This window comes from Mugil cephalus, chromosome 8 (genome assembly GCF_022458985.1).
Source record: "Mugil cephalus isolate CIBA_MC_2020 chromosome 8, CIBA_Mcephalus_1.1, whole genome shotgun sequence".
Lineage (NCBI taxonomy): Eukaryota > Metazoa > Chordata > Actinopteri > Mugiliformes > Mugilidae > Mugil > Mugil cephalus.
This window is the reverse complement of record NC_061777.1, coordinates 24,691,362-24,711,094: the sequence shown is the minus strand read 5'-3', so window position 1 is coordinate 24,711,094 and position 19,733 is coordinate 24,691,362. Positions and strand designations below refer to the sequence as shown.

The following is a 19,733-nucleotide window of genomic DNA, read 5'->3' as shown; positions in this document are numbered from 1 at the left end:
ACATAGCAGTGGTCAGAAGTTTAAATACACAGAGATGAATGTACTTTTAAAACTTTTACTTTTTAAACCATGCCATCACATGATCCATGCTGCTGTTGCTATGCAACTGATCAAACAACCTCAGACACTGTTTTGACAACTATTTCTGTATACTTGCTCATGATACTAATTCTGTCAGTTTTTTTGACACTTTTTATTTTACTTTAATCTAATCTGGTTTTATTTTATTATTCCATAAGTCCATATATGTGATCTCTTTAAATTCAGCTTCACTCTATGCTGACTATCTGTGTATTATTACCAACTCGTATTGTGCAGCTAAGTGTTGTTCCAACCTACAAAACTTCTAATACAGAGCCTAACATTTGTTGAGACAATGCATACATGGTATAATGCACAAATATCTTAAACGCGTAACGGTCACTGACATATCTGCTCAGTTTATGGTTATAAAAGTGTTAACTATCAAAAATATATCTTGCCATTTTCTGAAACACTTATGATGATCTATGTGGGCTTTATGAATGGCCATTTTAAGCATAGTAGTAGGGTGGATGTGTTGTTGCAGACTCACAGAAATGGTCCTCCAGTCTCCTTCCAGAAAGTTCCTGAGAGGGGTAAGAAAACTAATGGCTGATGTCTGAAGGAAATCTCTCTCTGCTGCTCCTAATCTTCTCTCACAGTCCCCCACCTTGATTAAAGTGCTTCCTGCAAGAACGGGAAGAAATCAAAAAAACTTGAACACGTTTACAGTTTGTATATACAAACCCTTGATCACACATAAGGCCGATCTGCTGTTCAAGACTGAAATTTAAATTTACTATGTTGGTTGTGAAGATACTCTCAAGATGCAGGGCGGCATCACCAAAACAGTCCACTTAGTGAGTTATTGTGAATCTGTGTGACGCCACATTGTACATGTTAACTTTTTAAAATGCAGTATGGACACTATGGGCTAAGAAAGCAGCAAACGTGGAGTTTTCCTGAAGTTTGCGCTGCTGTAGATCTGGGACCACAGCACAAAGTAAATGTGTTAAAATGAATCTGGAGTTCCTGATAGAATGAGACCTCAGAATTTATATGTTTGTACTGTGGCCATAAGATACAAACTACTGCTAGCATTTAAGTTGGAAATGATGTCACTCATCACTTGTAGATTGATAAAAGAGGGCAGATGCTGTACATTTGATTGTATGAAACATTCTTAATAAAATTATTTATTTTTTAGTTACACTGGTGCAATTTCTGTTCTTTCAATTATTTTTATCTGTAGTAAAAAACAAAACAAAACAAAAAAACCAGAAAAAGTATGTGTTCACATTCAATTGATTATTCAGAGCGACTCGTTTCACACATGATAAAAGCCTGACCTATAAATTATCCACAACCCCTTTTTCACAAGTACCATTTATTCAACTGAAAGCAGTACTAATGAAAGCTGTGAGGACAAAGTGACCTTTGGATAAAGAAGAGAATTGTTAAATGTTAGATATATTTCTCTATGTAGGATTCATTTCTGTATGTAGGATAATGCTTGCTCCGCTTTTGAGCTTTGAATCAACACGGGCAGAAACTTTTTCTTGGTAGCATGCTGCTCGTCGGAGGAGGGCGAATATTGTTCTGACTGTCACATCATGCCAACATCACTAATGTAGTGTGGAATGCATTAGCTGCATTGTGATCCATTGATTAACATAGTGAAGGTTATGTATGGTGAGCATTCATTTTCCATCTAAATTAGCAAGTGCTGAGTATGAAGTGTATTTTTGTAGTTTGTGTGAATACACCTCTTACAACTCTGCCTCAAACTGCCGACACTTCACTGAGGATGTTGTTTAGCTGTATAATGAAGATGGCAATGATTTTCAATCTTTATGGTGATCAGACTTTCACAGATGAGAGTAAGAACAGAGTCTTGCCTACAGAAAATAGTTCACAATTAAATGAAATTATAAGAGACAGCATATCAATAGACACATTCTGGGATAGAAACTCCAAAGAATCCCTGTAGAGGTCATAAAGAAGACAAGCTACCACTAGTGCTGCCAAACGCTTGCATAAATCTGATTCTTTTATTGGGTTATTGAACTATGGATTTCCCTTGTGACATCTTTACGGATGCCCTGACTACTGACACTGCACCAGAACACAGGGTGCAGATAAGCTCATTCAAAGCAGTATTGATCCTTAGAGGTCCACAGAGGGAGCTGGATCTGATTTACTGGCCTGACATGTGCTATTCCTGTGCTATGTGGGGTGAAGGTGAGGGAGAATAGCGTGCTATGTAATAACACTTTGGGATTTTCACTGCAAACTACTTAATTTCCTTCTATGTATGCCACCTCCATCGGATGACTAACTGGTATTTCAGGCAGTTAGCTTATTCCCAGAACAAGGAAAAAAAATAAGAAAAACTTAGCCCATAGCTATTTGTGTTTTGCGCATTGGTTTCAGTTGCCTCCAGCATGCGAATCCATGGTTTGTCTGCAGACACATCTCACACAACAAATCATGCTCCCTTTTTTTTATGAAACGACAGGAGATTTGAGAGTAATTGCTCATAAATGGCAGTCATGACCAAAGAATTAACAACCAAAATGCCTGACTGAATTTGGAAAGAAGGGGTCTATAAAGACACACTAAATATTGAAACATTTTTATGATCTATTGTGTGGACTGTATGTGAACAGTTGTTAGCTTACTTGTATTAACTGGGTACACCTAAATAAAATAAATGCAGTCTGATACAATAGCTACACATGTTTTGTTGTATTGAGGTATACAGTATCATAGCAGACCTGACAGCAGCACATACATTAGCACGGCTAATCTCTTTATTTTTTGCAGACAGAAGAATTGTCTGCAGCTATTTGAAAGCCAGTTTGAGATGGTAGGAGGGTGTGGGTGGATTTAATTCTGAACCTGATTAAGGTGAAGAAAAAATGAAATGTGGACCAACTTGACCAATTTAATGACATTTCAAAAGAGCACACAAATGTGCTGATGTGCATTTTTTTTCCTGATCCAAATGCAGTTCTGATACCGACATGGCGTCTAAATCACGTCATAATGTGGGGTTGGATTTACTGTTTTAAGGTGGCTCCATACTCACCATATGGAGTAGCAGCCCCAAATTCTTTTGCTGCATCCTGCATATATTGGCCCAGCAGCTCCCCGTTGGTAAGCCTGGAAGGAGCCTTCATGTCCAACTTTTCATAAAAAAACTCTTCAATTCTAGCACCTGCAGAGAAATTCAAAGAAGAGTTTAATTCATGACACGCACAAAACAAGTACTTTAAAGTTTTAGTTCAGTATTACCCCTCACACTGATTAAATGAAAAGTATACCCAAAAAGAACAACTTGAATGTATTTCAACCACTGTAGATGATATGAAAGCTAACAAGGACACCCTACTCAGCATAGCGGTAAAACAGAATTACTGAGTGTGCAGGGAGGAGTAGAGCCAATGACACGAGAAGCCGCTGCTTATTTATTTAAGACGGTAAAGACAGAAATATAATTGAATTTTGGATATTACTTCATGAGGTGTGTATCCTGGTTAAGGAAAAACACTGTTCGACTACCTGCCTGTAAGACTTTAGAAACTGGTGATAGGTCTCAAACATTATTACATACAATAAAAGTACCTATACGTGACTATAAAGCACACTGTTAAAAGGCTATACTGTACTGCAGTAAATGTGCACATTTAATGAAAGCATGATTTCAGTCTCGTAGCTGTTCCAGGTTCTGCTGGGTGAAATCATTCCCAAAAAATTAGGAACAGCAGTGAAAATGAATGCATTATGATATTCAGCATTTGTTTAAAATAGCTGATATTAATTCAACTGTATTTTCAGTTTGGAGGCTGTGGTTTGTAGTGCTATTGAACTGTACTGTGTTGTACGGACACATTTCACACATTAGCCTATTTCAGTCAGCGGACTAGGCTAAATACCGGAAACACTTTAGTGTTTAATTCAATCCAGTTTAACAGCACCACAAACTACTTCCTCCAAAATGATCATCAAGTTGAATTACCACCTGCTGTTTCAACATTAACTGAACATTAGAACAGTTCTGAAGGGGATTTAGTGAAAGTCTGTTGTTTCAATTTGTGTACCTATTGATTGATTTATAAACTCAGTACATAGTGGATGGGCATTTTGGCATATTTCAAACAATACATTAATTATTAATCAAGTAGCTAATAATGGATTAAGTAGTCATACAAGATTTGGCAACACTGCACGGAGTGTGATGTTTAGCATTTTACAAAGCACCATTTTAAATGTATATACAGTTGCTGGATAGCTTATGTTCAGCAGTTGAGGTATTTATTTGTATCTAGACCTATTTGCAAAAAGAAAGCAAAATATTTGTAGTGGGGGAAATGTTTAAGCACAACTCACATAATCACTTTTGTATTTAAACATAACACGTGATCTACTTTCTACTTCCTATGTTCTACTTTCTAGTTCTGGATTACCTGATGAAAAGGTCTCTCCTGATAAGTCACTGCAAACTGGTAGCCAATGACAATGCAGCAGGAGAGCATTAACAGAATGACTTTGGCAAACACCTCACATCCTTGCACAAAATAACCCTTTCCAAGGTGTAACAGGCCATTGGTTTAAACAATGCGTTGCAAGGAAAAACTTTGACCATGAGGCATTACACTTTACATGAAATCATTTTTGGGTGTAGTAATTATTTAATCAGTACATGAGAGGGTTCTTTATCCAGTTGCAGCATCTGTAAATGAAACGTTGTTTTGAATGAATGAAACTTTTACTTGTACAGAAAAACCCAGGTGGACAAAATAACATGAGTACCTTGCAATACTGAACAAGTGGAATAACAAGTGACAGATGCCACAAGACGACCTTCACAATAAATGAATAAAAGACATAAAGGATTTCTTCAAAAAGACAGTCTGCATTTAAAAAAAAAACCAACAACACAGATTTGAAGCAATGCTTCTGAAAGTCTGAGGAGAAATGTTTGTAAGGTTTCTGTTATTTTGTCCACAAACTGTAATAAACATTACATTGAGATGGAGCCAACATTAGAAGTATTTGAAATCCAAACCTTATCATATGTCAAATACGATTAAAACTAACCTGAGTTTTGATTAGGCTTGGGTGGTGACCTTGTTTTCATACCAAACCATCCTTGAATGTGATTTTTCCTCTTAATACTTGCTAAATTATTACATGATTGAATGGCCTTTTGATTAGTCTACAGACTCTTTGTTGAGTCCCAACTTCCCATGTTACTGTTGCGAGGTTTGACAAACAGTGATGCAGGGCTCCATCCCCGAAGAAAAACATTGGAAACCTACTGACTTAGTTACCATTCAAAACTTGTAACTGGTAACCGCAAAAGACACTGATCAGCCACAACATTAAAACCACCAACAGGTCAATGATCTCAATGCACCCATTGCAACAGCAAAGGGAATCCTTGCATTCTGGTGCTATAACGTGCCCAGCTAAGTGATGCATAGGTGCCCGGATGTCGACACGATGTAACAAAAACTTCGTTCATCAGACTCGGCCACCTGATGCTCACTTGGCCATTGGATTATCTTTAGTGGACAGGGGTCAGCATGGACACACAGACTGGTCTGCAGCTACACAGCTCAATATAAAACAAGCTGTAAGTTCTGACACCCAAGCTACAGTAGCTCGTCTATTGTTTTGGATCACATGGGCCTGCCTTCACAAACTACCTGCACCAGTTAGCCTTGGCTACCTACGACCCTGTCACCAGTTCCATCAGTTGCCGTTTTGGAGGTGCTCTGTCCAACTGCCTACCCATCAACATTTGGCCCATGTCAAAGTCCCTCAAACCCCTCCCCTGGCTGATTTAACCTGTTCCAACACGACGCTGTATATTTCCCACCCCAGCCAAGAAGGTGGCCTTATGAGGCAGTACTAGAGGCTGTCTTTTAAGTGCACCCATCCTGTTTAGTGAAACTAAAAAGAACAGATCTCAACAGCAGGATCTCACATTCACAAAGCATGGCGGCCAGTCAGGCCCTATCAAAAATAATTCTGAAAATCATATACTGAAATAATTGACAACACCACCCAAGCCTAATTTCTGTACAATATACTTAAACATGTTTTCCACAATTACACGACGACTCTAATGAGAAAATACATTTAGGCAAAAAGCTCCACAAGGAAAAATATATATGTGTCAAACTAGCTCCAGTTTGGTGTTTTTTCAGGAGGGAAACATCTGTGAAATTCATTGATCAAATAAAACAGCCCCCTTGACATGTATCCTTATTACTGACACAGCTGGATAACAAGTCATCTGTATTTGTGGAAAACTCTGTATATCAAAATAAAACCCAGCAGCCTGCAAACTACGTACAGGAAAACTAAAAAAAATAGTTTAGTACTCCACAAACACACACATCACTACTCACTAACACCGATTACTATATGAATCTGGAGAAATGAAGTAAGAGATGACACGAGGAGTATGTGAAAATGCCATAATGAGTGTGAAAATGGTAAAAACGAGGAGCCAAATGTCAAAGCTGAAATCTGGCCTTGTTTCTGAATTAGCAGCTCTTCCACTGGCTTTCATCACTAGTCATCCACTATGGAGAGTTTATCAGCCTGTGACATATAATCATCACAGGTGTGCTTTTCTGTTGACATTATGTTGGCTTTTACGTGAGATTTACAAATTGACGTCCTACGTCTGAATATATCTGAATAAACGTTTTGAAAAAATAGAAGTCAGTACAACTTTTAATAACACCTTTAAAATACGAATGGTGCAAATTTTGTGAGCAGAAGTCAGTTTATGTGTCAGGAGCAATCTGCGAACAGTGTCCTACAGCATCAAGCATACGGTGTCATATCATTTGCACTGGTGGTAGTACAATTTTTATTAAGATTCTGAAGTAATGTTTTGTCTGCTATTATTTTATTTATTTCATTCAAATATGTAGAATCAAATGTCTCTTCAGTCAACATCTTTAACCAATATCTCCTACTTTGAGGCTTTTCATAAACATTTTTTAATTTATTGCACACGTTTTTGTGTCTGTGGCCAGCTTTCATCTTAAAGACCATGTTTAAGGTTTCTTGAACTTAGTGAAAGCAACAAAGCAATTGGAGCCTTTGTTGTTATGTGATATTAATTATCTTTTGCTTGCTGTGTTGACTTATAAAAGGTAAGAAGTGCGTGGGTTCCACAGTCTCTTCGATGCATGTCACGCTCAGGCTGCTCCAGGACATAACGCTCAAACCTGACAAGCCAAACCAGTAACAGATCCTCTTTTATCTTTGAAGTTTGGTTTTATAGCAGGGTGAAGACGGAAAAACAAACTCTCCATAACAGAATATACCGTGTGAATGAAGCCAGGGAAATAGAGGTTACATTTATGGAGCAGGACTCAAACATTCAATTAGCACAGCTGTGCAAGAATATGATGACACCCTTCTTTAAAAGTCCTGCTGTTGATCAGAACCTGAGTCACACTGACACTCTGAGAATGAAAGATGTGTTTTATAGCTTACTTTGACACCAAAGAACATTTGGTCCTGTTTATCGACTACTTCTCTCGACTAAGAATTCAAAGGCATGAAAGGTTTCCACAGCAGGGCACGGAGTACGGAGGCAGAATACTCACCAGTATGGTCAACTGTGGCATGGAGAATCAAAAAGTCACAAGTTAGAGCCCCCTATTCTCCCATATGTAATACCATATCATTATAAATCTACAAATGATCCTAATAATCTACATTTTGAAGAATGTCTTTGACACTGAACTCTTACATAATTTTTCACAGCTGAATTTGGTGTGAAGTTATTAAAGGAAAGTTACTGTGCAAGGCTGAATATTCAGACAAGAGTATTATTTATTCATCAGAGTTATTCCTGTTATTATCACTATGAGGGTATGTTTTAGTCCCCAGAAGGTCACAGCAAGAATTTCACTTGGGGACAACATTTGGGTTACCTCACAATATTGGAAGCATTTGTACTTCCTCTGACTCATGTAGAAAGGCTGAGTTGTACACACACTTGTCAGCTCATTAGGTACACAAGTGAAATCAAATGCATTCTAAGATAACACTGAAATAGCATAAGGAGGTGCTTGTTCAACTGCATGAATTTTAGAGCAGGTAGTTTGTGGCAGTGTTTAACTTTATTTAACTAATAAGTTATTAAGTAATACTTGTGTTTGATTCAGGATTCAAGTTGTGCTTATTGTCACTTCATGATATGTTAATGACGATACATACAAAAGTCTGAATTACAGTTTGTCTTAGTCCCACTGTGCTACGTGTATTCCGACAAGACACTGACAAAAACTAATTCTACCACTACTGCCACACTACTTTCTACAGAAATTACACTACAGAATATATAAACAGAAGACGTGGGATCTGATATATACAACTATACTGGATAACTGTAAGTGAAAAGACTAACTATACAATGCATGGCTATTGTTGCCAAAAGATCCAACTGCTCAGGATAACTGTACGTAAAACCGTGTAATTACAAAACAGATGAACATCATCACTGATATATACAGCACCTCAAACTACATCCTCTAAAGGTCTCATACAGTTGAAAGACCAGCTTTCTGAAAACGTTTCAACGTACACCGAACATTATAACAGTTATGAAGGAGAATCTAATGCCATTGCCAGACTTTTACATTTGAATACATTCATTCTCACTAAGGTACCTAATAAACTGGCAAGTGAGTGAAATATTGAAAGTGCTTGATGTGGGCTGCAGGCTGTCTGCTGTCTACCAACCCTTAGATTTACTAGGAAAACTAGAGGAGCAGGTTCTCTCTCACTGAACTCCTCATAGACAGATTGTACCTGTGATTATCTCTGCTATCATAAGAGTGACACAGTAGTCACTGAATAATTAACCAGTGGTTGTGCTTTGGTTGTTTTTGTGACACATTTGTCTTAATGCACACAACAGTGACTACATGCAGTGGTTGTGTGCTGTGGTGGCTGGTCTGAATGTGTATTCTATTGAAGCTGCTGTACACCTGAAGTCCAGTGGTGTGTTAGCAACTGTCTGAGACACACCACAGGTTTCACCAGTAACAGATGGGCATATGAATAGGAGTATTGACTGAACCACAGCCAAAGTCTAAATCTAAACCCATCACGTCACAGCCAGGCAGAGTTCTGCCACAGTGTACAGTCAGATATGTGTCTTTTAAAATGTGTAAACACTGTTCACACAAAGCAACACACCATCTCTTTGTCAGCTGTAACTGCAAACTGTTATTCTTAAATGGCAGTGGATTATAACTGCACAAACTCACCAACTCCTAATGAATGAGAAGTATAATAAACTCAAAAGTAGTTCAAAAGGATAAATTCTTGCCATGACATTTGTGCATGTTTCAGCCTTTCTACAACAAATTGAAATTTTATCACCCTGTGGAGATTCGAGGACCAGTAGTTGTGTTGTGCGTCAATATTTTATGTGGGTCCCCTTTTAAATTATAGTGTGTGCGTGGGCACAAATAAGAGGAAACACGAGACGCATTCTCGCAGCCAATTTCAGTGACGGCTATTCTGCTAATCGGCAGCAATGTGACAACAACATTCCATCACATTTGTTGGACGTCAAGGATGTATATTCATTGCCTTTAGGTGGGAAACAGTGAATGTACACGTAACATTTACTTTTCCTCCATTGTCTACAAACATTGAAAGATAAAAAAAAAGAAATGTTCTTTTCTCCTTGATTATCCTCCTGCAAACGAACTCAGGGCGAGAAGGACAGGACGTGTTAGACAAATGAGGCTGTCTGCCCTCGGGACATGCGTTAAAAGTTAACTGAAGTTAAACAACCGGTGTGTGAGCAAACGACTCTATTTTGTAGCGATTAGAATGGATGAATTGTTGGAACGACACTAAGAAGGTTTTACAGGATTAACTGACCCAATGCAATTCCCAAATATGAAATATCCCTGTTCAACTGTCAACTTCTAAGATGTTATATCTATGACTTACAATCTTCACAGATGCGTAGGATGTTCTTGAATACTTAACTAAGAAGAATATATAAAGTATTTTCATTTGAATGTGAGGAAATATACATCTTAACAAGTCACAAATACTTGCAGTTGACTAAGGAGTAGACATGCTTAGGAATAGGGCCCTGACGTGCCGTTTCACCAGTGTAGTCCTGCTTACTCAAGTACTGTATGGCCTACTGTGTTATTACTGCAATACTGTATGATGTGCATGCACTAAATTACTGTTTTGTATGACATTATTGTCTGATTGTACACTGTAAATAAAAGGCTAGGAATAACATGAGTGAGTTATGCCAGATATAAACTGTAAAATAAATACATTTTTTCACAGTAAAATTGACAGTCCTGCGGTGCATTGGTCTGTTACGTCATTTCATATTTCATTTTACATGCTGTCAGTTAAGGTTTCTTATATTATTGTACATATTATATTACTAATACACAATAAATGTGTACAATAATAACAAAGACAAACTCTGAGTAATATCTTGTAAATTATATGAATTACATATAATATAAATAATAAATCTGATGTTTATCCTCTGTATTATGTGAACAAAAAAGTATATAGATAATGAACTCTCAGAGGAAGGTAGGGATAGCTTCGTAATTTCATTTGGTTGTCAACTAGCAGCCTTGTAGATGCCACAGCCAGCCTGACCGTTCATCCAGACTGTAATTCATCAACTGGATTAACATTTAGACTTGCAAATAACTTCCTAATTTATTTAGGACTGGGACCACTTTTTTTTCATAATTCTGTTATTGTCTTTATAATATTAATGATATATAATAGAATGATATATTGTTAGGGGGAAATTATATGATATGTAAATAAAATATTCTGGAAATTCTTTAAAAAGTCATATTTTCATTAAAGTATTATTAATAGTCTATACAGCATATGAGCTGTGAATAATTGCTTTAATATTCGTCTAAAAAACAAAAACAAAAACAAAAAGACAGCCCAGATACTATGCAGTCTACTCTTTCCACCTCTAATGACATGGGTGTCGTACTTGGGTTGGGCTGCAGCAGGATCTCCGTCTGCCTGTAGATTTTCTCCGTCCAGTGCTTGGTGCAGTCTGCGCGGCTCATCAGGTTCTCAAAGTGAGCGTCCAACTCGGTTTTCTCCGCCTGGCCCAACTTCTCCTCGGTGAACTGAGTCAGACCCCACGGATAAAACAAACAAACGAACACAGGTTAACCACTATAACACTGTCTGGGGTTTTAACCGATTATTAGAAAAGAATCTAACTAATGGATCAGTAGGATTTGCTGAGGGTCATGGAGGGTCCACGACCTTCCCTGTCCTCCTGAAACATATCCAAATACATTAAAGCTGATGCATTCTCATTTGATAACCTCTTTCGGCTAAATCAATAATTAATACGAGCTAGCATTAGCATGCTCTGACAGATAGAGGCTAGCAACACTCCTGCCACTTCAAACATTTTATGCAGTCATGTTCATGAATAAAAACGGCCTAAACTACGGCCAAGACCGATTGTTGATAAGTTTTGACTGCATCATTTAGCACAGCAGTAACAGCTGGCTGTCAAAAAATGAAAGGAAGCGTCAGCAAGAGCCAGATAGTTACTTTGTAGCTCCATAACGCGGATCTTTAATTACCTGGACGGCGCGTGTGAAAAACAGACCGGCTCCAGAGGCTAATTTCTTTACGTTGAAGTCCATATCTGCTAGCTGGTGAATTTTTCCACACTGAAAATAATAAGAGTGCTCCACACAAGCAGGTTAAACGTTATGGCACACGCCAAACATCACGTGATCGTAACAGACGGGGCCTTGTTACGTAAAAAGCATCACTCCACAAAAAAAAGACGTAGAGTTTTATTATTAAATGTAACCACTTACACCGCGTAAATGATACTAGAAGTAACCTATTTAATTGCTATGTGTTTTTTTTTTTTTTTTAAATATCCACGAATTAAATATACATGTTTTGACCAACAGATGTCGCCATTTTAACTGTAACGAATGCATCAGATAAGAAAAGACATGGACAACAACCACTATTATACTCTTAAGAAAGACGAAAACATCAAAACAAAGCATGCGATTCACACTGCAGGCCTTTTTTCCAAGTGACTCGCATCCCATTTTTTTTTTATCACTAGTGCCTGTCCAGAGTGAATGTTTTTGTTCTTTGTCTGTGGTACCTGAAGGCTCCACTACGTACTGCAGTGATGATGACGGAATCACGCACGGAGCGTCATCTCGCGTCAGGGCTGGCACACGTGTGAGTTTTGTTGATAATGGTTTTGCTCTAACGATATTAATCCTGAAACAAAAATAACAATTTATACATTTAATTTATTCACTGTGAGTGTAAGCGCACTTGTGAGACTGCACTGAGTTAATCATAGCTTGCTAGCTAGCTGTTAAACAGAAGATTATCTAGTTAGCTCGTGACAGTTAGCTATCTCTGCCAACGTACTACTTAACTGCCGTAGCTGACTTCACGTGGTTTTTACTTATTTTTTATTTTACATTCCTTTAGCTACTGGCCCAGCAAAGGTACGTTATGCAGAGCAGGCGGCCATGGCTTGGAAGTCGAGGACCCGCAGTCTACAGGTGTTTGACACGGAGCTGAGTGCTGACACGGTAGAGTGGTGTCCCGTTCCCTCGAGCCATGACATCCTGGCCTGCGGCACCTATCAACTACAGAGAGAGGTAAGATTACACACGTATAGCCTTTCCTGACACATCCACATTACCTTTCGAAGTAACAAAACCATACTGACTATCGCTGATCTACTCCGTCTCCATTCTTGGTTTATTCCAAAAGAAGAGGGGTCGGTGATTCCAGTTGGTGTAAATCAGTCTAAACAGAATCTGTTGTAGTATATTATTGTATGCATGGAAACACTGTTTCCTTTCAGTGCATTGTCATTAATGTATATTTCATTTGATATTCTGTTTAGTTGATGCAGATTTTCAAATTAAATGCATACTTGAGGAGTTGATATCCATGTTCTCCGTATCTTGTTTAAATGATTGGTGAGAAACCAGCAAAAATAAATAAAATGGATCACTACTGTTACTCTAGACAACGTTGTTACACATACTGATATATGTTATTGGAACCAGAGGATTTACAACTTGCTTTCATTTTTGTATTTCAATGTGCTGTAGACAATTGTCCTTGTGCCAGTTCCCCCACTTTTCCTTCTTTTGACCGCTTTTGATCAGTACTGACCACTGTAGACTGGGAACACCTAACAAAAGCTGCAATTGTGGAGATCGTCAGATGGTCATCACTTTTTTTGGCCCCTTTCAAAGCCACTTACAAACTCTCCATTGGCCTATTTTTCCTGATTTAGACACTTACTACCCAGGACATACCACCCACTGACAGGTGCCATGTTAACAAGATAATCAGTGACATTCACTTGACAAATTGTGATGTTCTTAAAGCTCATCGTAATGTTATGCTACACTACTCATGCTTCTCTTGATGTCCACCATATGTCATTGCAGGGAGGGGAAGAGGATGCTACCCCGACACGAACTGGCCGTTTGTACCTTTTTGAATTTAAGCGAGAAGGACCAATGAGCCCCCCACTCACTGAGCTGCAGCGCATGGACACAGCTGCCATTTTAGATTTGAAATGGTGAGAAATCAGGTTTGACCAGAATAGCTGTAGTTGTTGAGGTCTTTTTTTCCTTCCTGTTAATTGTTTTCCATGTCTCTAGGTGCCATGTTCCAGTATCAGAGAAAGCACTGCTAGGAATGGCAGCTGCTACAGGGGAACTGCAGTTGTACACACTGTCAGGTAGTCAGGTGAGAAATGTGGCATCAAAAGACTGAAAGATACTGACATGTTACATTTGTAACTTATGTCCACTTATCAGATTCAGTGTGAGTTTTTTTTTTTTTTTTTTTTACAAGTGACAGTGTTGACCTATGGAAATCAAACCAGTGCTTTGACTGTGGGGATTTATAAAAACTTAAAAAAAAAAAACCTTAACATTATGACACCAGAAAGCACTGTATCGCTTTTTTAATTCTCTGTTATATCAGATGGAAAGCACTCCAAACCACCAGCACGGATTAAACATGATAAATTGCCCTGTCATGTTTTGCTGTTTGAACGTAGGTGTTCAGTGAGAATTGACACAAAACTCAAAAACATTTCAAGTTTTGCATATGTAGGTTTAATTGCAGTGTTCAATTGTATTGCACACAAAGAAATTCACAAGTTTCATTAGGTACATTAGTGAAAACAAATGCATTTTAATACAACAGTCCTGTTATAAATCTCAGCTTCATGAAGGCTCTGGCATTGATCATTTGTTTCAAATACCAGAGAGAGCTGTTATTTGAGCTATGTTTTCATTTTGGAGTCTGTGATTTATAGTACTAGTACATTTTTAGTCAGTGGACTATATCTCCCAAAACGATCATTCAGTTGAATCGCCACCTTTGCATTCATTTGTATTACATTGAACTGGCAAATGAGCATGTAGCGTGTCTCATATGTCTGTTTAGAGTAGAGGGATGTACTTATTGTGTGTCAACTAATTGTGATATTATAGTAGTTAAGAGAAATGCTAAATAATCAATTCACTGGCCATTGAAATGTATCAGTCTAGGTTGACCATTTTGCTCTCACTGTCACTGTGCATTCATTTAGATTTGGTGCAACTTGTGGGCTTGATGTGGGAGTCTCCCATCATGAATGTGTGTATCCAGTAGGAAGGGGGTCGCAGTCTGCAGGCTCTGAGTAGTTTGGAGGTTGGAGCTGAACGGCTGGCTCTGTCATTAGACTGGTCCACTGGAAGAAAGGACAGGTAACACCAGAAAACCTACAGCTAATGTTAAATGTCAACTATCATATGAAACTCACATGAATGTCCCCCTGTGTCAGCAGCAGTGATGTGCGTGTGGTTTGCAGCGACTCTGCAGGCTGCGTCAGTGTGCTGTCTCTCGCTGAAGGCGCTCTAATGGCTCTGTCTCAGTGGAAAGCCCACGACTTTGAGGCCTGGATTTCAGCTTTCTCCTACTGGGACACACAACTGGTTTATTCTGGTAACCTTTCATATTGTTATCTGCCACACTTTCACATGAGTTGATGGAAGACTGCCTTTTAGTGTTTGGGGAGACTGATCAGAAATTTAATTTGGAGCTCCACCTCTTCATGCCTCGACATCGGCAGCAGCAGTTTTGTTTTTGGGTTTGGTGTCCGTCCCATTATGAATTACTTCAAATTTTCTACCCAGGTGGTGATGACTGCAAACTTAAAGGCTGGGATCTCAGGGTTGGTCCCTCCAGCCCCACATTCACCAGTAAAAGGTAATGAGATTACTGTTAGCATGTCAGCTATTATGTTATGATCCATTCTATTAAATTGCAGTGACTAATTCTGGTGGTTTCTTTTGAAGGCACTCAATGGGTGTGTGCAGCATTCACAGCAACCCACATCGAGAACACATTCTGGCTACAGGCAGGTAAATGTCTTGTGTTTAGTTGTTGGCATTGTGTGAGAATTATTTGATTATGATTACCATTTTGTTCTCACTCGTTCAGTCATGTGTTTGTATTCTGATCTCTTCCTTCTGCAGCTACGATGAGCAGATTTTGCTGTGGGACGGCAGGAATATGCGGCAGCCCCTTAGTGAGAATCATGTGGGGGGCGGAGTGTGGAGGCTGAAGTGGCATCCAGCCCATCAGCACCTGCTGCTAGCAGCCTGCATGCACAATGATTTCCATATCCTTCACTGCCAGCAGGCATTAGGTGGGTTTGAAGGACAGATGGACCCACTTTGGATTCTTAACACTTTACTTTTTCTTTTCTGTGATGGCTTGTTGGTTATCTTGGCTACAAATCATCAGCTTCACCTTCCACATGAGTTTGACCGAGTCCTGAAACAATTAGTTGCTCAACAGCAAACTAATCAGGAGCTATTTTAATCATTTATTAGCTATGCGCATCAGCTGACTGATTAATGCTGGGGTTGCCTCTATGAAAGTACTATGAACACTTCTTCAGTATTTCCTTACATTTCACAGAGTGAATTGTCAAACAAGAACAAACCTGACCATGTAGCAGATTTATTTATTTTATTCCCAAGAAATATGGGATTAGTCATTAGTTGCCATCCTATCTGACATCCAAGTACAATTACACACAACTTCTATTAACATCTAACAATTCCTGACAGATATTATCAAAAAATAATAACAATACAAGTTGTTTTGCCAAATAACAACCTTTAACTACCCATAAATATCCCATTTATAATACCACCAAACAGGACAGCTGAAAATTCTCGCACATGAGAAGTGCGTGGCATGAGAATATCTAGAATGTGATGTTTAAAAATGCCTGAAATTATATAAGTTTCTGTTAATTAATTAGAATCAATTACTTGATTCAGGCTCTGGCTAGATGTTCATTCCAAAGTAAGAAGATGAATATTAGAATTACTCTTTATCCACCAGGTTCCTTTATCATTGCAGATGGAAATGATTATTTTTACATTAGTATAACTAAGTATACCTCACATTGTGCATATTCAAGGGATATACAAGTAATGTTTCTTCTGTATTTTGTTATAATAACACTGTTATTTGAATTGTTTCATTGTTCAGAGGGCAGTGAAGGTGCGTGTCCTGTTGTAGCCTCTTATATCCTCCACAACTCCCTGGCATATGGAGCAGACTGGTCTAATGTGTCCCTGGAGGACCCTGCTCCCTGTTCCCCTCCCGCCACAGAACCAAAGGAAAGCCGCACAGAGAGCGGAGGACACTTAAGGATTCAGTATGAATCTCCCACTGCCAGCTTTGACACTTCCCTGGAGGATGATGCCGGAAGATACATACCAGAGGGAACTGCAGCGCCCTCTCCCACCCCTGCTGCCGTTTCTGCTCTCAACCCTGACGGGGACGCTCCCTCCATGTCTTGTCTGCTGGCGAGCTGTTCGTTCTATGACCACATGCTCCATGTGTGGCGCTGGGACTGGACTCCAGATGAGGCTCAACAGGAATCCTGACCAAGTTGGAGCACTGCCTGAGATGACACTATAGAATTACCTATCAAATTATAACACGTCTCGACGTAAAGCATGATAAACAACCTAATTACAACATGGGCATGATTTGAAGTTATTCCAGTCACTGTCCCATACACTCTGTAATAACATATCACAGAATATGCAATTAGTAAAACCCTTTATTTTCATAATGACACTTATTTTTATAAACTTGAATTTAAGCACACATTATTTATAATCCTTATACTCTGTATGTTCTGTAGCAATACAACTGAAACACCTTTTTTATATATATGTGTGTGTGTGTGTGTGTATATATATATACACACACATACATACACACAAACATATTAGAGTGTGACAAAACCACCTTGCTTGAAGATCCACAGATGCATAGGGAATTTGTGCATTATATGTGAATTTGTCCTCAATCCAAATTTTTGCTTTTTACACAACTATATTGTTGGGAGCTCAAGGGTTTGATTTAAGTCCAGAGTCACAGGTTGAAGGTTGATAACTTCTAGGCAAAATGCTATGCCAGTATCTGCTTAAACACAATATGAGGTGTATAAACATCCACTGGCCAATTTATTAGGTACACTAGTAAAGCCGATTGCATTCTTATATAACAAGTCTGCACTCATTCTCATCTTCATGAAGTTATGATATTTAGGATTTGTTTCAAGTAACAGAGCAGCTGATTCAGCTGTGGTTTGTATTACTGTTGAATCGTCTTCTACCAACACATCTTAATCAGTGGGCTAGACTTAATAACAGAAATGCTTTTGTGTTAAATTCAATCCAGTTTAACAGTACCACAATATAAAGTTCTCCAGAATAATCATGAAGCTGAATTACCACCATCTGATGCCATTTTCACATAAACTGAACACTGCAATAGTCATGAGGGGAGGACTTAAAGCAGGCCTCTTATTAGGATGCATCCATTTTCATTAGTGTATCTAAAGAATTGGCCTGTGAGTGTACTTTAACATATGAGAATTCCATATTATGTCTTAGGAAATTTACCAGTTAAATTTGTTTATCACCAATAAATTTTCACTGAGAATTGTATGTTCATTGTTCATGTCTCGGCTTGGACACAAGAGAAGACTTCTTTAAAATCAAATAGTTTGGAACGTGTAACTACCAGCAACTTCATCACCTCTGTATTTAGTTGTTATACAAAATCTCCTGCCCACATGTGATTTTTTTCTGCAGCAAACACGAATGAACCCTTGGTTTTGTAAATCAGTCATTTTAATGTGTAAATGATGATCCGCTTAAACTGTTTATGCAATCTTTAGAAACATAAATGTGCACTTCTGAAGTATGGATTATACACTTGACGATTTATTTTGTCAGTATTAACAGTTATTTTGTTATCAAAAAACAGAATTGCTTTGAAGAAGCAGATTGTAATTGACAGTGTCTTTTACATCTTATCTGCTCATCTGCAGCTTTCAGTCTCAGCAGTGTCATTTCTTGGTAAATGCATCACACACTGGGACCATCATTAACGCACATAGTTCTTGGGATACAGCTTGAAGAGCTTCCCCTCCTGCGTAGGCTCAAATCCATACTTCTCCAGCTGGTCTTTGCTGAATTTGCCCTCTTCAAAGTCTGCCTTGATCTGAGGAGCCACGGCCTCATCAAACAGACTTTGTACTGTGACTGGAGGTTCCGTCCCTCTTGGGGAACGATATGAAACGTACGGTTTGAGTTTAAATCCTTCCAACGAAGGCACCACAAATTCAGGAATCATGGCTCGAATGGCTATGAATTTTCCGCTGGAAAGGTTCAGTCCAGCAGGTCTTGATCCCCTGCCTTTATAATGAGTGTTTGATCCTCGCTTACTGGTGAACTCAGACATTCTGTCAGCGCCTCGGACGAGTCCCCTCATCAGCGTGGATAACACACCCATGCTGCCACTTTCTTCCAGGGCAGGGACAACATGCAGAGAAGAAATAAAAGATTGCTTTAAATAGACGTTTTTTTATTATTATTATTATTATTACAATGTAAATACAACATAAATAAGTAACCAGCATGTCAGCTGTCAGCTGCTACTGTTGCCTTAACTGACTAATGTTTTACATCCATGTTAATACACCTTTAATTTGGTTAATTTTATTTCACATCTAGCTAACTGACCCTTTACTGGATCTATTAAAATGTGTCAGCCTTAACTGATCATCACATAAATAAAACCGGTTAAGCTATCAACAACCAGCGTGTAATTTATAACTTGGGTTAAAAAAACGTAGCTGCGATGTCGGTTTAGCTGGTTAGCTTACTAGCTAGCTTAATGTTGCGTCGCCCGCTTACAAGCTAATTGACCTACACTAAAAGTCCACGTGCCGTTTAAAAAGTTTATAAATCTAGATTAGAATTACGTTTCAAAATTGTTTAATTCATACGTATGATATCATCTTGAACACAAAATCGACTCATCTCACCTTGAGTCCACAATCCAGTATTAGTCCAATGGACGTAACGTGCCTCACTGCCGAATGAAACGCTCAGTGATAGGCTGAAAGAGAAAAACAACCACCAATCACAATACGAGATACTAAAACGTACGTACATACGTCAAGTCACCAAAAACGCAAATGACTCAGCCTTCAAAATAAAATTGTTATTGTGGGAACGAGGCACACA

At 38.6% G+C, this 19,733-nt stretch overlaps 3 protein-coding genes across 10 annotated transcripts in view; 1 reads left to right on the top strand and 2 right to left on the bottom strand.

Annotated features, from left to right (window-relative positions):
* Positions 1-11,966, bottom strand: part of sh3glb2a (SH3-domain GRB2-like endophilin B2a) — a 30,936-nt gene extending 18,970 nt beyond the window's left edge. Inside the window, exons 1-5 of one of the 6 annotated variants that reach the window (XM_047590870.1) lie at positions 11,688-11,966; positions 11,075-11,216; positions 7,662-7,673; positions 3,113-3,241; positions 575-708 (exon numbers count right to left, since the gene is read on the bottom strand). In XM_047590870.1, coding sequence (XP_047446826.1) covers positions 575-708; positions 3,113-3,241; positions 7,662-7,673; positions 11,075-11,216; positions 11,688-11,750 — 480 coding nt within the window. In that variant the 5' untranslated portion in view covers positions 11,751-11,966. The remainder of the gene's footprint in view (positions 1-574; positions 709-3,112; positions 3,242-7,661; positions 7,674-11,074; positions 11,217-11,687) is intronic. The other 5 variants (XM_047590871.1, XM_047590873.1, XM_047590872.1 and 2 more) reach the window with 5 other exon arrangements.
* A 317-nt stretch (positions 11,967-12,283) lies between these two features.
* Positions 12,284-18,426, top strand: dph7 (diphthamide biosynthesis 7). 2 transcript variants are annotated; one of them, XM_047590868.1, is made up of 10 exons: positions 12,284-12,315; positions 12,577-12,749; positions 13,557-13,690; positions 13,773-13,860; positions 14,776-14,870; positions 14,948-15,108; positions 15,300-15,372; positions 15,462-15,527; positions 15,642-15,814; positions 16,672-18,426. In XM_047590868.1, exons 2-10 carry the CDS (start codon positions 12,618-12,620, stop codon positions 17,070-17,072), a joined length of 1,323 nt encoding a protein of 440 aa, XP_047446824.1. In that variant the 5' UTR covers positions 12,284-12,315; positions 12,577-12,617; the 3' UTR covers positions 17,073-18,426. The 2 variants fall into 2 exon arrangements, with proteins under 2 accessions (XP_047446824.1, XP_047446825.1); XM_047590869.1 differs by lacking the exon at positions 12,284-12,315 and having other exon boundaries at positions 14,951-15,108.
* Positions 18,404-19,664, bottom strand: mrpl41 (mitochondrial ribosomal protein L41). 2 transcript variants are annotated; one of them, XM_047590876.1, is made up of 2 exons: positions 19,532-19,664; positions 18,404-19,007 (listed from the first exon to the last, which is right to left on the bottom strand). In XM_047590876.1, the coding sequence occupies exons 1-2, from the start codon at positions 19,659-19,661 to the stop codon at positions 18,589-18,591; spliced, it is 549 nt and encodes a 182-aa protein (XP_047446832.1). In that variant the 5' UTR covers positions 19,662-19,664; the 3' UTR covers positions 18,404-18,588. The 2 variants fall into 2 exon arrangements, with proteins under 2 accessions (XP_047446832.1, XP_047446833.1); XM_047590877.1 differs by having other exon boundaries at positions 18,404-19,003; positions 19,532-19,621.
* Between the last annotated feature and the right edge of the window lie 69 nt (positions 19,665-19,733).

Bases quoted from the DNA above. Each gene is read 5' to 3' on its own strand.
- mrpl41 (XM_047590876.1), bottom strand. From the start codon at position 19,661: ATGTACGTACGTTTTAGTATCTCGTATTGTGATTGGTGGTTGTTTTTC. The intron at 19,008-19,531 runs GTGAGATGAGTC...CTGCCCTGGAAG, and splicing joins TACTGGATTGTGGACTCAAG to AAAGTGGCAGCATGGGTGTG.
- dph7 (XM_047590868.1), top strand. From the start codon at position 12,618: ATGGCTTGGAAGTCGAGGACCCGCAGTCTACAGGTGTTTGACACGGAG. The intron at 15,109-15,299 runs GTAACCTTTCAT...TTTTCTACCCAG, and splicing joins CACACAACTGGTTTATTCTG to GTGGTGATGACTGCAAACTT. The intron at 15,528-15,641 runs GTAAATGTCTTG...TTCCTTCTGCAG, and splicing joins CACATTCTGGCTACAGGCAG to CTACGATGAGCAGATTTTGC.